Source organism: Lepidothrix coronata, unplaced genomic scaffold, assembly GCF_001604755.1.
Source record: "Lepidothrix coronata isolate B3197 unplaced genomic scaffold, Lepidothrix_coronata-1.0 Scaffold140, whole genome shotgun sequence".
Lineage (NCBI taxonomy): Eukaryota > Metazoa > Chordata > Aves > Passeriformes > Pipridae > Lepidothrix > Lepidothrix coronata.
The window spans coordinates 760,632-776,333 of NW_016690320.1; the positions used below are offsets into that span (position 1 = coordinate 760,632).

Here is a 15,702-nt window from a genome sequence, read left to right on the forward strand (position 1 = left end):
TTTAAACAAAAGAAATGCACTGTCTCAGCAAGCACATCACTTACTTTCACATATTTAATACATCTTCTGTAAGAACTGTTGTCCAGTTCTTAGAAGGGAAATGTGAGAAGTTCAATTTACTGAGTTTTGTTGCAGGAGTTTGCAAGAGAAAGTCCAGGTTCACAGTGCATTTTAAAAAGTGCTTGGATTTGGCTGCAGGCTGTGCTTCACCAGGTGTGACAACACATGCAAAACCAGTGCTCTAAGATGAGTTTCTAGTGGCTAATGGATCAAATGGGAAATATGGAAGTTTATAATCTTAAAAGGCAAAGCTCTAGAGAGGTACAAAAACAGAACTGGAGATGTGACTTTGTTTCTTCCATTACACATCTAGATGTGCATTCCCACAGTTAAAGCTTAATTCAATGAAAAACGTGATTGTGTATATGTAGATATTTTACTTAAAATATTAAAGTAAGATGATGGGGGGAAAATAATTGAAAACAAATTGCCAAAAACTGTGAATTTATAAAATACTGGAGAGCACCAGAAGTCTGTCCTTTTCCAGAGTGAGTTTTTGTTGGGTTGTTTGGTGTTTTTTTAGCATATCATCCAACCTTTTATTATTAGGAAAGAACTTAAATATCTAAATGAAATATTTATTTAAGTTTGCTCACTTTATTTACATACAATGAGTTTCAGAAGACTGTTAACCAAAATAAATCTCAGTTGGGTAAAGACCTTGAACTATAGAGAGGCTGATAACGAGAGACATTTCTAAAAGGTAACAGAATTTAACAGCTTTGTGGTACACAAACAAAAAGGGGTATTAAGATACAGAACTGGATTTCTCTGAAAATTATTTGTGTTCAAAATTATTTTAACAATTTACAAGGAAAATGTTGTTTCCTTATAGTTTTTAAAAACACATTAATACAATATAAACAATTAAGGCTTTTAAAATGCAAAACATTCAGTAGTTGAACTTGATGCTATTACAGTGCTGGATAATGTGTAACATGATGAAAAGGATTTTAATCACATACATTGGTACAAATGATGCTGCATGACCAGATTTAATCATGTCATGTACCCCTAAAATACCATCTTTAAAAGTGTAACTTCTCCCCTCTCTTGGTAAATCCACAGTGACTTGCATTAGCTTTAATTTGCATTTCCTTTTAAAACTAGATTTAGAGACCAGGTAAACATTGGGTGACTAACAGGCTCACAACTAAATTAAATTTAACACAGGAATTGCACAATTCTGGTGGCATCTTGAAGACATTACCAGTCTGGAAGTCTTTGGAACGTTCCTAAAATACATTGGGGTTTTGCGTGTGTGGGGTTGTTTTTAAACATTTCATTGTAAAAAGACCCAGTGAAGGCAGTTAAGACAACAAATACTTGACTTAACACTGCAGAACTTGGGGCAGCTTCTGTAGGATTCATTTTTGTGTGTTCCATCAGTGGCTTCTTTAGGAAGTTTACATGTATGTGTAAAAAGTGATAATCAGAAGTTGTACAAATAATAGCTCTGTATCTGTTGAGCAGATAAAAGGATAATCAAAAATTATTTAGGAAAACTTTGATAAAACTTCTTTTGCTGAAAGCTTTAATATGAAAGATAAACCTAAACTGTCATTTAACATTAAAGCTGTATTGGGTTATTGTGGGGAAACTGCTGCCAGTATTTCTCACTCCCTGACAAATTACTGTAAGGTATTAACATTCTGTGATGTTTTATGTAAGAACTAATACTGAGCAAGTAGTAACAGATATAGAATATAATCCCATGGGATAGGACAAGTACTTGATACTTCCTGTAGTTCAAAGTACCACTTGTCAAATTCGTGAGGCTTGACCTGCAAACACTGATAATACATTGCAGAAACACAGGGAGAAGACATTGAGTGACACAATCTGTCCACTGCAAGCTGACAGCAACCTGTATTAACTGGGCTTTTTTTCTTTTTTTTTTTTTGGCAAGTACAAACTGTCTCCAAACCAGAATCCTGCTCATTTCATGAATGTCTGTTCTGTAATTCCCTGACCAGTTGCACTTCTTAACATAATGTAACAGCACTGGAGATGTCAAGAGTTAACATACAGGTAAAGAAACAGATTTGAAATCCTTGTACCTGTGGTCACTTTTTTAATGGGTTCTCCAAAGTTATTTTTGCTTGCCAGCCCCTAAGAGAAGGCATGTAAGAAATCCAGAAATCCAGAAATACAAACACACTGCTGTAACCTGAGTGTACGGAATGCAAACGTGTGATTATTGCAACTATTCATGATAAAAAAAAATGCAAAAGCCAAATTATAAGTCATTTAAAAATCCACAAGCAGGTTCATTGGTTCACTGTATCCCTCTTCAGTGTCTTGAAGGCACCACCTACTATACTTTTCCTAACAAAAGAAGGATTTTATTTCCACAGCAATATCTTTTCCTACAGTAACTACAACCCAATTTGGCCAAAACCCCCCCATACTGTTACTTACTCACAGAGTTTTCAAACTTTCAGTGTGAAGGACTTCACTAAAAATTGTAAACAAAACAGTAATTAATATAAACCAGCTCCTTCTGGCTCTGGTTAATCTGCAGTAACAAAACCCCTAAAATTAAGAGACCCATTGGTGCCCTGACACCAAAATACTAGAGAGAAAATTGGCTTCATTTTGTTCTTTGTTATTTTGCAGTTCCCCAAAACAAGAGATGACCAAACCCAAGGGTGTGCCCATTACTCAGATGAGTTTAGTTTACTGACATACTGGTGTTCCTTATAATTGAAGTTTTGACCCTTTCCTTGGCATTTCCAGTGAGCCAGAACAAAACCAAACATAACATTTCTGACAAAAACCCCCATTTGTCCCAGCTCTTTTGGAAACACATTTAGGAGAAGTCAAAAAATGCTAAACTAAGTGAGGTGAAATTTTCCAAGCAGCTTGGCATAATATTAATATTACCTTTGAAAAGCTACAGCTGCAGTTTTAACTCAAAAAGCCTGTGCAAGTTTTACTAATGGCTTCAACAAGAAAGGAGAGCATGAACTTCGAGAGAAACTAAGCATCACATTATTCCATCCAGCTCTGTGATGGAGAACCTCAGTTTATCTGAGCTAAAAGCTTGGGCTCGTGAGACACTGGTGGATCACTCCCCATATTTGTTTCACTTATGCTGGATGGGACCTAAACTGAACTTGGGTCAGCACTAAAGGACAGTTCAAGGGAGCAATTAAAAAAATAATAAAACTTGGCTGAGTTTGTGTCCCTGTCCACCCCCAGATCTATGTACATTTGGCTTAGTGTTTGACTATTTCAAACAATCCCATTTCCTTCACTTTTGGCCCCAACAAACTCCAGGCACACCAGCAGCCCCTGCTCCCCTGAATGCACAGCTGGGCTGTGAGGGGAGCATTTGCAGTGCCTGAGCTCGTGTTTCATCAACAGATCACACCCAGAGCAGCAGCTGCCTTTGTTTTTAGCATGTTGTTGCAATACATTATTTGTAAGTGTGCTGTTCATACTAAGCTGACAAACTTTTCGGTTACTTTGAGTGCTGGAACTTCATGGGAATCATTCCCTACAGATTTCCCAAACCTAGCACTAGTTTGTTGGAAATTTTTGTATGCTGTGCAAAGAGGCAAGCATGGCATCTTGAGTTTCTAATGATAATTAACTAGAGAATTAAAGGTTTTAACCCTGAAAAACAAGGAACTGCCCCTTTCAGCACGTGAAGCTTCTCCATGAACACAAGTAATCCTACAAACCAGAGAAGGAATGATGAAGGCAAGTTCTCTAGAGCCAAGTAAAGAGAGCTCAGAGTGAGAGGAGCTGACACTGACCAACACTGAACAGTAGGCAACTGACATTTAATAAAAATATTTTGAGTTATCCCAGGGTCAGAACAGCTCATCTTGACTGTAAAGTGTGACAGAGTGAAGAGCAGTGCACACAGTGCCAACCCCCTCGGAAATGAGCGTGCTGGGCATTACCTAGGTGAGAAAATCTGGCCCTGCAAGCTGTGCCACAGCTATTTGTGTCCAAAATAACAGCAGAATTAAGGACAAATCCCTCACCAATCTCAAGAGGTAGCATAGAGATTTTTATGTTCCAGCCTCTCTTTCCTGCTCAGCATTTCCCTGTGGCACTTCCCCATCAAAGCAGGTGACAGCTGAGATTAAATCCATGGCTTTTCTACTGGACAACGATAAGAACAAGCTGTGAACAAGGAGCTACATGGAAACACTCTGGAGTGAACACCAGACAGAGTTCTGTGCACATGATTTTGTGTGAGAAAGTGTCACTCACTCAATGTTCCCACTCAGCATTAACAGTCTATTGCAGTCACGCTTAATAGCAGAAGGACCTGAACTCCTCACAACATGAACTGCCCTTGTCAGCCCTTGCACTTGACATCTGCTACCACTGGACTACAGGAACACTTTTCAGTGCTGGATTTTCCTTGTGACCGAGGTCTCGTTCGTCACAGAACAGGTGGAAGGAATGTGAGCACTATATTGCAGCCAAACTACAGCTTGTTCACTTTGCTCTTCTCTAATATGCTTTCTAATGAGGATGCTGCACCTATTAACGTGCATTTCCTGAGGCACCTGCTGTTTAAGGTTACAACTTTTTTTAAGGAGTCTACTTTTATATAAAATAAAGAAGGTCTTAATTAAGTATGCTGTATTTAAGGATGTAGTTCGTATAGATTCTCTAATAAGCATCCTAGTGCCAAGAGCTGATCCAAGCAATGAGCTAACTTTGGGTTACAGAACTAGCGGAGCAGGAAAGAAGAAAGGTTCTGTTAAAAGTACGTCATCTCCACCTTTTACTCGAGTATTTCCTGCTGAGTGCACAAAAAAATGCCATTTCAAGAACTCAAACTGCCTTGTATTACGTACTGGAAAAATTTTTTCAAGAGCTTGTGTATACAAGTTTGAAGGAACGTGACAATAATGTGAAATACCAGCTGAGTAAGGGACTGCCTGGGCTTCCCTGGGAGCTCCCGTGCCGGGGACCCACCGGGGCAGCTCTGCAAAGACACTCCGAGCACAGCAGTTGTTACATTAATGGACAGCTACAAAACACAGCTTTTGCACTGTGTTTCAGTGAATTTTCAGGAATGCTGATTTCATCCTTGTTACAACCTTCCCTTGGACCTGCTTTGTTGGGTGGCCAATTCCATGAGTGTCACAAGAAAAGTGATGTGTTGGAGCATTTACAAAGTGCCTTAGAAAAAACATTTATCGCTACGGCAGTGCTCAGGTTTTTGCTAATTTTAAGAATACTTGTATGTAGCTTTTTTTAATATGTCACGACTATAATGCAACAAACAAAAATTCTGTGATTCTGTTTTCTGTGCTAACTGCTACCTAGTGGAAAACAAGTTCTACTCTACTTTTCTGGACACTTCCATATATATTATGTAGGTATTTGGAGCATGTGCATGCTAAAGTGTATAAACAGATTTAAGGTATAAATCTGTACCCTTTTGCCAGAACATGAGCTTGAAAAAAAAGGCAAATTAAGTAAACAGTCAGAAGTAGATACTGTTTTTCTGGTACTCCATGACTATATTGTGCAATGTTGTTTTCCAAGCTCACTGTTATACAAGTAAAAGCAATTCTGTTCAGTTTTGTTGATCCTCAGATACTGTGACATTTGCTTTTGGAATGGTTAGTCTCAGCAGGGCATAAATTAAGCTTCCAGCTGTCTTTCATTTTGGATATTAGGAAGCTCATCTGCTTGTAAGTTTTGCTACTAAAATGTTCAACTCGTGCAGAACAATGCCCTAGATTTCAGGAATTCTTTACTTTTTTTCCAAAGCTTCAAGACCTGTAAAGAAAAAAGGATATTAACAGAGGACTGTTTCCATAGCATGCCTGCCATCTCAGATACCCTGAAACCCTTTTCTCCTTTATTGAAAGAGAAATTGAATTATCTGGGAGTCCCAGCTTCATGATGAGCATTGCATTTAACTCTTCTTCCTCTGTGACCAAATGGCAATAATTCCTGTAACTGCAGTATATTGGGTTTCAGGCACATCTGTCTGAAAGTGGAAATGTTACATGAATTCTTCTAATATGAGCAAGTATCTTAGGCAAAGAGATATATTCCATAACCACAACAGCTAGATTTGTTCCAAAAGGAGTTTAACCTGGCAATACTGTCACTGAAAATAATAACAAACACTTAGCTTGACATATTTATTTTTCAAGGTCAATAAATAAATGTAAATACACAAACTGGGAAAAAACCTTAGTAACAGAATGTTTTTAAACAACATTCTGGCTTTAAAGTCTCTGTTATTGACACTATTGGAATAGTTTCTGAACTGCTTAAAATAGCTAAGTCATTATGTTGGTGATCCTCCATCACATTAATTTGTCTGAAGAAGTTAGGCTGCTGCAAAGGAAAAAAGACATCAACCTTTGCTTTGACATAGAAAATGGTCTGAACTGCACACATTAAGTATTAAAATTACTTTTCTGGGTGTGACTTTTCTAGAGAAGAGACATTTTAAAATGTACAGTTTGCATTAGAGACCTCCTACTGTTCATTACTTCATCATTATAAAAGGGAAATTGTAACAAAAGTGAAAAAAACCCACAAAAACAAACAAAAGAGGAAAAGGCATGGAAGAAAAGTGATAAAAATTGGCCCTTTAGTTAGTAAGACATTCTTCCTTTATCTAATTTTCATTCTAGGTAGATGACAGATTTGTGTGATGACTGGTTGCCATCACTGCAGCAAAGTCTGCTCGAAATAATTTTAAAACAGCTTTTTACTGATGGACTTGCATTAGACACCCTCTTCCAACAGACACCCTCCAAACTCCTGAACCAAGGAATGTCACATTCCACCTGGCTGCCTTAGCTTTCCCAGGTTACTGTGTGTGAGTGCTAAGGCTGAGAGCCCAGGAGAAGCAGCCTTTGTCAAAAGTATCTACATATTGCTAAATAGAAATTTTTATCAAAAGGTTCAGCAAGAAGGTAATTGTTACTGATTTCATGGAAGTGGAGGAAGATTTGTGGTTCCCTCAAAATTCATCAAGTGTTCGGTTTCTGCATTCTATAAATACTACAAGACACAACATGTTTATTTGGTTCCCATAAATTAGAAAAATCTGGTTTCCAAAAATTCTAAATTAGTGATTTAAAAAACAAAATATTACACCTGACCAGCTTCCAACCCATCTTAGAGAGCAGCTTCACTGCTCTCTCACCCTTCAGAAGTGTGCTTATTTTAAGAATACACGATTTATAAAACAAACAAATAAAGTGTGTTTTTAACTACAGTACACTTGCTTAAATACACAAGTGGACACGTTAACGTCATGTTAAAGTTCAAGGTACTTCTGGAAAAAAGGCAGATAGTTAGTTATTTTAACTCTGCATTCTTATATAGAATATAAGGATTATTATAGACCTTAGTTTCCTCTCATCATTCATCTATCATATGGAGAGGTCAATAAATAAAAGCTTATCTGGTCCAGTTTACCTACAAGAGAGAAAATAATAAAAGAAAAAGAAGTTACCTATAAAATTACTTGTTTAACCCTGATAACATCTGAGTTGCCATACCCAGTTTGTAATTGCAAGAAAAGCAAACAATATTCATCTTGCTTATTAATAAATGCCCCATTTTTGTATGACAATTTTTGTGTGATGCCTATCAAGTCACATACTCTTGGGGCAAGAAAGCTGGCCAGGAGATGCAGTGAGAGCAGTAACACAGTATAAATCTGGGTTCAGAAAAAGAACATACCAGATCCAGAAGCAAAGAAATCTGGACACACTGAGGAGGCAGTGCCCAGCTGTCACTTGGGCTCTTGTGTCATGAAGACTATACCCAGCCTAAGATATAGCTTCACAGCAGGTAAGTAACACAGAACTCTGTTGTGCTCGTGTACAGACTTCAGGGAAAAGCCTCGCCCAAAATGAATGACCTCCCTTGTTTAGAGTAGAAGAGAAGATAGCTTACTGACTGATGGACAGGTAATGGATGTCACTGGGACACAGGACTTGCCATGATTTGTGTGTTCAGCTACAAGGTGCAGTATTTTTATGACTAACTCAAAGCACAGCCGCGTCCAACTGTGATTTGGAATTCCCTCGTGGGCAGCTCGCACTCTGACTTTGAAGGAAGTCTGATTGTAACAAAGTCATCCATCCTCTTGGAACAGGAACAAAATCCATGGGGTAATCAGGCACAGGCGGCGTGTAACAGGTTTGTCTTCCTTTGTACTCCTTGTTTTTGCTTCTGAGGACATGCACTTGGCTCCAGAGTGACTCCATGTTCTGTTACAAGAGAACACAGCTATTCTTCTCTTTTTCCTTCTCCTTCTCCCGAGGCTCTTTCCGTTTGCGTTCGTTACTCCCGGATTGTCTCGCGCTGGCTGGAGAAGCAGCACCTTGCACCTGCTGCTGTGGAGAAAAACAGAACTGTGAATAAACACATTATTGTAGGTGCAGCCTGATGTGTTACTGTGTGTCCAAGTTCACAGACAGAAGTTTAAATGTTAGGCAAACCAGCAGAATTCAGGTAAGGGCTTTTTGTATAAATACTCCAGACCCTCCACAAAAACCGCTGATTTCTAAAAAATTAAGTCAGCTGGAAATACATTTCAAGGCCTGTGTGTCCCTTCTGTTGTGTCCACATATGTAGATTGTTGTTTCAATAATAAAATATGGCTTCAAGCATTTTCTGGCACTTCTGTGTTACTGTACTGGAATTTTTTCCCGATTTCTTTTATAAGAACATAACCCACGTTTCAGAATTTACAGAGTCAAAGTGTTGGTTTTGACAGTGAGATATGGCAAAACAGCAGCTTTCTGTGACTAGGAACTCATTAAGAACTTGGTAAGGGGGTTGGTATACAAAGGCAACATAAGTTTTGTTAATTCACCATCTATTCCAACTGTTACCTGTTCATAGCTGCAAATGAGCAGCAACCTGTTAAGCAGGTTCTTCAGTTCTTTCTACCTTTTTTCAGCCAGCAGTGGTGAACCTGTGTCTTAGAAGCAGCTACTCGTAGTTCTATTAAAGCAACAAGCAGTGGAAATAACACAACTTTTAACTGTCAAACTTCTTGTTTCATGCTTATCAAACATCAGATAATGGTTCTGAATTGCTCCAGGCCGAAGATTCAGCCTTCATACACATAATTTCTTACATATTTGTAAATATAAGCAGTTCTAAAAGTCTTCAGTTGTTAAGAACTCCCTGAATCCAGAACACCAACTTAAACATTGCCTCTTGCAGAGAAGATTCAGTTAAATTGCATTTTTGTAGATACATGTGCATGAATCCCATTTTCAAAGCATTTTGAAATCAGCTGCTTATGGTGGGTATGGGACAGAATGTGTACTGGGAGAAACTGTTAACTGCCCAATTTGAAATGACTGAATAGATTCACATGATATCATAGACAGAATCACCTGAAAATGTACAGCAACAAACTTCTGCAAGACAAAGCTTCAACTGCTATCAACAAATTCTTATTTGAATGCTCTTTTGCAAGTAATGTAAAATACCAGCTGACACCACCTTTGTAACCTTACATATGAACTCATCCCATCATTCCAATTTGAATGAAACGAATGAAACCCCAGTTTAGAAGGTCAGGCCAGCTTTAAAGTACTGAAGTGTCAGCAGCTGCTACATCTGCAGGCACACTGCAACAACCAGCACATTCCTAAAAACTCCTGTATTCCCCTTGGCATTTGCTGTACAGGATGTAAACAGTCTCACCAGGCTGAAACATGGACACACACAGGTTGTGCCTGTATAATTAAGGTAATACTCTCTAAAATTCATGATCATATTCTGTAATGCTGCTTTCTTACCTGGACCTGAGCAGCTGCTTGTTCTTGCTCCTGATAGTACTGAGAAGCTCTCCTGTCCTCCTCTTCCTGGAGCTTCTTGGCTAGCTCTAGGTCACTGATTCCTTCTGGGATCTGTTCCCAGTTAATCTCTTGACTTTGCTGCTCTTGTTGTAGAGACAATGCCATCAGATAATCCTGAACAGGAAACTTGGTTATTAATGCTCTTTCACACAGAAAAGAGTCAAGTCACATCAAGTGAAATTTTCAGCATGTGCTGCTACACAGCACCATCCCTCTTCTGCCAGCCTTATCTTCAAATGGAAAACAGGAATTTGTTTCAGAACCTGTCCATAACCTCAACTGCAGAACAGCTGCTTTAGTATCTCCTCTCACAGTGCCTACATCCCATCACACAAAACACAAAAGCTAATTAAAAAACTGTGCTTTCAGGTTTATATTCCATTACCTGAACAGCAGCAGAAGACAGAGTGTCAGCTCATACCAGTTCTAGGAAGAACATTTTGAAGCTGTCACTTTGTAATTTTCTCTAATTAACACTCTGATTATGCTTGATGGAGTATCTGTCCCCACTCCACTGAACAATGCTGGGAATACATTAGGAACACCAACTCCTCAGCAGATGAGAAAATCAAGTGTAGTTTTGCATATAACCAAACAGCAACTCAAAATATTACCAGCCCTGTTATCTCTCCCAGATTTTTATTCTGCAAGAGAGATGCAGTGCTTGAATTTATTAATAAGCATCTTATTAATATTCCCCCCAGTATTTAAAAACATTAATGCTGATAATTATAAACTGATGCTTGTTTGGAATGTAAGAATTCCAAGGAGCTTGGTCTTGCCATGCACTTGTGCATTAACTGGTACAACTCAGCCCCACCTTGGACACAACTTCTGTCAGCTCTGGATCTCATGAGGAGTAACAAACACCCACCACGACACACAGTCTGCTGAGGGTTTTGTCCTACATTCAACCAGTGGGCAACAGAAGGCAAAGTTCAGTTATGAGAATATTAATGAGCTGAAATATGTTTGTTGTGGAGGACAAGTTCCACAGCCTGGTTCTGTTCCCATATACCAGGCAGATGTGACACTTCCAAGTTTTTTGCACAAGTGGATTCCAAGAGATTAAAATAGTTTTCCAAACTATTCAGTTGGTCTCACTTTTCCTCCCTCAAAAGCATATTAATACTTTCAAGTAGCACTTTGGAGAACCCCAACTTTATTATCTAAAGGATTTTTTATAGTCCCATACCTGCATGAGTACCACCTGTGTAATTATACACACATATGACTAAAAATAAGTACTAAATGTTATATATAGCCACAAGCAAACAGAAAAATACAACAGAAAGGCAGTACCTGATCTATTTGATCCTGCTGCCCTCTGTAGACTGTCTCAGGGTCTGATGGAGGCCGTAGGTGGAATTCAGAGTCACAGAAATTCCCGTCCCCATCCACGTTGTGTAAGCTTTCCCAGACAACCTTCTCTTCTGTAAGAAAGCCCTGGTCTGTCACCAGCAGGTAAAGCTGACCCTGTGCAGAACAACAAGGAAAATGTGTAAAACTAAAAAAAAAATTACCTTTTACAATCTAAGTAGCAGAAATGATCAGGTAACACAAATGTTGCATCCCAGTAAAACGTTCATTGAGAGTTCTGAGCAAGTTTAAAAATTAACTGATTAAGCTTACAGCATTAAACCATCAGATATTAGTATGCACTGCTAAATTAACAGCCACACAATTTCTGTATTCCATCTTGTAATTTCTCCTTTTTAATGGAAGTTCATATTGAATAGAAATTAATATAAACATGAATACATATAAGAACAAATATATTGATACATATCAAGCTATATACCTTGATAGCTCCTTGGAAACACACCTGGCAATGAAAACTTTCAGTCCCAGTACAAATCACATTAAATTCCAAGGGTATCCAAGGGTAAGACAGGGAGACAAAGGTGATCTTTCCACATAATCCAAGAGGCATTACCTCAAAATGACCACGTCTCAGACTTCATGGGTTAGAATGGCTTTTGATAGAATTTGAGGTCTATTTCAATTGAAAAATGTAAATTTAAGATTCCTGCTATGACTTGTCACCAAAAACTGCTTTTGTTGTCATTTTAACATTTTCACAGTTCCATAAGGCCAAATTTCTTGATTTCCAACTCTGAAATTATAAACTGGGCTGGTCTGGGAGTGAAGGAGACAATGCGAACAAGTTCAGATGCCAAGGCACAGGAAGGATGAAATGCAAGCTTAGGTTGAAGGAATGGGACAAGAGCTGAAATCAAGGGGAAATCACCAAAGCAGGCCTCAGGTAAAAGGAGATGGTGCTGCATGTTTGAGGGATAGCAAAGCAGCACAAAAAAATTCCCTCTTTAAATTTCTATTTACATCAATCCATTTAATTTTATTCTACCCTTTTTATACTGTTTTGAAAAATATACTTCAAATCAAGAATGTCATCACTGACCATACAGCACATTAAGACTGAGGTTTTCCATGAGTATTATTGAATGTACCTGATCAAAGTGTACCACTGCAAAACTTGTTGCAGTGGTTTAGCTGTAAAAATCAAAGCAGTTTATTGTGACATCCACAAAAACTTACTATTTGTACTACAGCAGCACACAAAAGGGTTCTCAAAGATCACTGGGCTAAAGATGTACCACAGCAAGAGGCAGATCCTGTCCTAATGATTTCACAGATTTAACAGGCCAGAAATGGAAACATCATCCATATTCAACACATATAGGATGAGCTCACTGATTTCTCTTAAGCCATTAAACAACTGCCTAAAAGAGATGCTGAAATTAGCATCAGATCTCTCCAATCCCACCATGTTCACAGCCATCCCTTCTGCCACTGGGAGATCATAACATAAAAAATAATATTTGAAGACTCACGTGCAGCAGTTATTCTAATATTACCTAATATCATAAGATGTACTTCTACAAAGAGCCAAAGAGAACAGATAAATAACCCCAAACATAATCAAAACACAGACAACACTACTACATGTTCAAGCTTTGGAATGGAAGTTACCCTTACAGAATAAATACAATTGTCAGCAACAAGTCTGACCACATAACATGATCTAAGGAATCATCTTTCCCTTGGAAACCTGCTTAAAAACTGAATGCAACTCCTGATGCTTAAAAATCACCCAAGAAAATAAAAGAAAGTAATTTCAGAAATTTCCAGTTTGCACAGAATACCCATTTCACAGCATCTCATATATAAGATGACTTTAAAAAGTTGTAACAGAAAATATAATAAAATCCCAGAGTATTTAAGGTAAGTGTATTTGAACCTTTTAAATTTTATTTTGACCAATATATCAGTTGAAACAAAACCTACAAAAGGGGTGTGTGTGTGAGGTTTTCCTCTATTATGCCACCTATTTTTAATTACTTTGTAAACAGCCCATAAGCTCTGTAGCTTAGTACTAATACTGAAATAGGAAAATGTTACTGTTTTCACAATCTCCAAACTATTACAAAATGAGTTTTTCTACACACAAATATTAAGGTGTATCATTGCCTTGATGGGATTGGAATCTAGTATCTGTCATCCAAAGACAGTTTAAAGCTAACAACTGTTTGACACAGAGAACTGTTTCAATCAAATAAAATTCATATTCTTCCTTTGCTTTTAAGGCTTCCTCGGTTGAACTGTACCTGAGCACTGATTGAAAAAATGTCACATTAAATAGTAAATTTAATACAGCTCCCTAATGAAAGGCAATAAGCTGCATTACTACCCCCAACACCTACACACCACCACTCTATTTCCAACATCACTTGCATGGTTTAAAATGTGCTGCTTCCCTTGAACAAAACCCAGCAAACCAACAAACACAGGCTTCCCAGTCCTTGGCAAGAGACACAGTTCCTGTTCAGTTATTGGAATGAAAGAACAATGGGAAAGCACAGGTCAGAGATCCAAAGTCATCTTTCCCTTGTTTTTTATCAAGTGCTCTGATCTCTACTTCGTCTCAGTATAATTTAAATTAATTTCTCAAGATACCAAACAGGATCCTCACAATATTGTAATATTCATGTAACTTTTTGCAATAATTGGACAACTTTCATACACAAAGGAAGAGGAGTCAGCTCTTTTTCTCTAAGGTATATTGTAGCTACTCATCTCTACAGTCATCAATCTTCCAGGAACTTCCATGGTTTTATTCCGTCTAGTTGCAACAAGAAAACAGAGGCCATGTTACAGGCTGGTTTTGCAGGCACACTGTTCATGCCATGCATGTTCTCTTCCCAAAGGCTCCCAGGTACCTCCACTGGCACAGCCAAATTCCACTGAGGGGATCTTGTGATTCGAGAAAAACCTTTTATCATATGACCTTCACGCTGCCTCTAAATTTGAGCTGCACTAAATAAAGATCTGCCTGGTGCCAGGAACCAACCACCCTTTCCCCAGCACTTGCCAGATCATGGGATCAGACAGGCTGCTGGGAGACAGGGATACACCACCTACACCCGCAGTATTCCCGGGTCCAGCAGTCGCACACCACACCTGCACCCTACCAAAGCTCCTGCACTCCAGCTCCACTCAGGGCAACACACCAGAACAAAAAGGGAAAGAGGGCACACAGTGCCAGAATCAGGAAGAATTACTGAGTGTAAAAACACTTATTTACACCGAACTAAAAACCTTTAAAAAACATAAAGAACAGAACATGTTTACTACTTAACAGATCACTGTTCTAATTCTACATCTGCTTTCTAGCCCAAGTGAAAGCTAAAACAGGATGATCAGCACACTAAGGTCATGCAGTGAAGGTAAACAATGTACACAGATATGTTTTTCAAATAGACCTTGCCAGGGACAGTACCATATTTGACAAAATGCTTCTACCTTCATACAATCTTAACTGACCGTTTCTAAACTATTACCAGCTTATCTTTTAGATTTATTTTTAAATGTGTGGTTTTTTTAATAAACACCCAGTCTCATGGGCTACCACTGCCCCCCCAAAATACTAGCACATAATATACAGCAATAATATCTACTACTAACTGTTGTCATTAGGGAGTAAAACACAAAGTCTCAAGTGCATAACTATTACAATACACTGTGTCTACAACAAAGTTATGAATAATTATTTATCCTAAGAATCAATGTTTAGATATTGTAGACCAATGCCCAGATTTTATAGTTTCACATATAAAAACCTTGAAATAAAGCTAAGGATAAAAGCAAGATTATTCTGCTGAGCAATTGTCTCCTGGTTAGCACAAAAAGCTCTCTGAAATGCAGGTTAGGCTGCAGGTGATGTTACTGGTCACTAGAGGTCCTTTCCTGGACTAATTTCATGACCAGATTAAATCATTAAAACTAATGCTTTTAAACTACTTGTTCTAATGCCAATTACCAAGTTACCAGCAGCTTAGAAAACTGAAAAAGAAAACCAAACACCTGTCCAGTAGTTTCATACAGTAAAGAGAAATAATTTAAGCCTTATCTCTTAAATTGTATGCAAATATTCTCTTGGACTTCTGGGTCAGACCCCTTGGTTTTTGTGAAGGTGTTTTAAGTTGACATGAATGAGTGCTGGTTTTCTAATATTAGTCTATATGAATGCTTTAACTGGTAGAGAAAATTGAGGCTTTTTTAAAAGCATAATCCATTTGATTCAACAGAATAACCCTCAAAATAAAAACTCTACACTTACTAAGAAACAGAAAAATATTTAACCATCTTTCTAAGCAGTTATATCCACTGCCTCTACTGTGCCAATTAAATGCCCAAGAAAAAAGTACAATTATTGCTATGAAATATACTTTGTATTGGAATAAAAGTCTCTGCTGAGTTCTGAGGCAGAAACCCAACATTTATAAAC

The 15,702-nt window shown here is 38.1% G+C and overlaps 1 protein-coding gene across 3 annotated transcripts in view; it reads right to left on the minus strand.

The window, feature by feature from the left end:
- Positions 1-635: 635 nt before the first annotated feature.
- The window catches only part of FAM63B (family with sequence similarity 63 member B), a 33,300-nt gene continuing 18,233 nt past the window's right edge, over positions 636-15,702 (minus strand). Inside the window, exons 7-10 of one of the 3 annotated variants that reach the window (XR_001876850.1) lie at positions 11,196-11,369; positions 9,834-10,007; positions 7,753-8,408; positions 636-5,820 (exon numbers count right to left, since the gene is read on the minus strand). Coding sequence is in view for 2 of the 3 variants with exons in the window: in XM_017827478.1 (XP_017682967.1) it covers positions 8,289-8,411; positions 9,834-10,007; positions 11,196-11,369 (471 nt within the window). In the remaining variant the exon portion in view is untranslated. Of the gene's footprint in view, positions 8,412-9,833; positions 10,008-11,195; positions 11,370-15,702 lie in introns of all 3 variants that reach the window. The other 2 variants (XM_017827477.1, XM_017827478.1) reach the window with 2 other exon arrangements.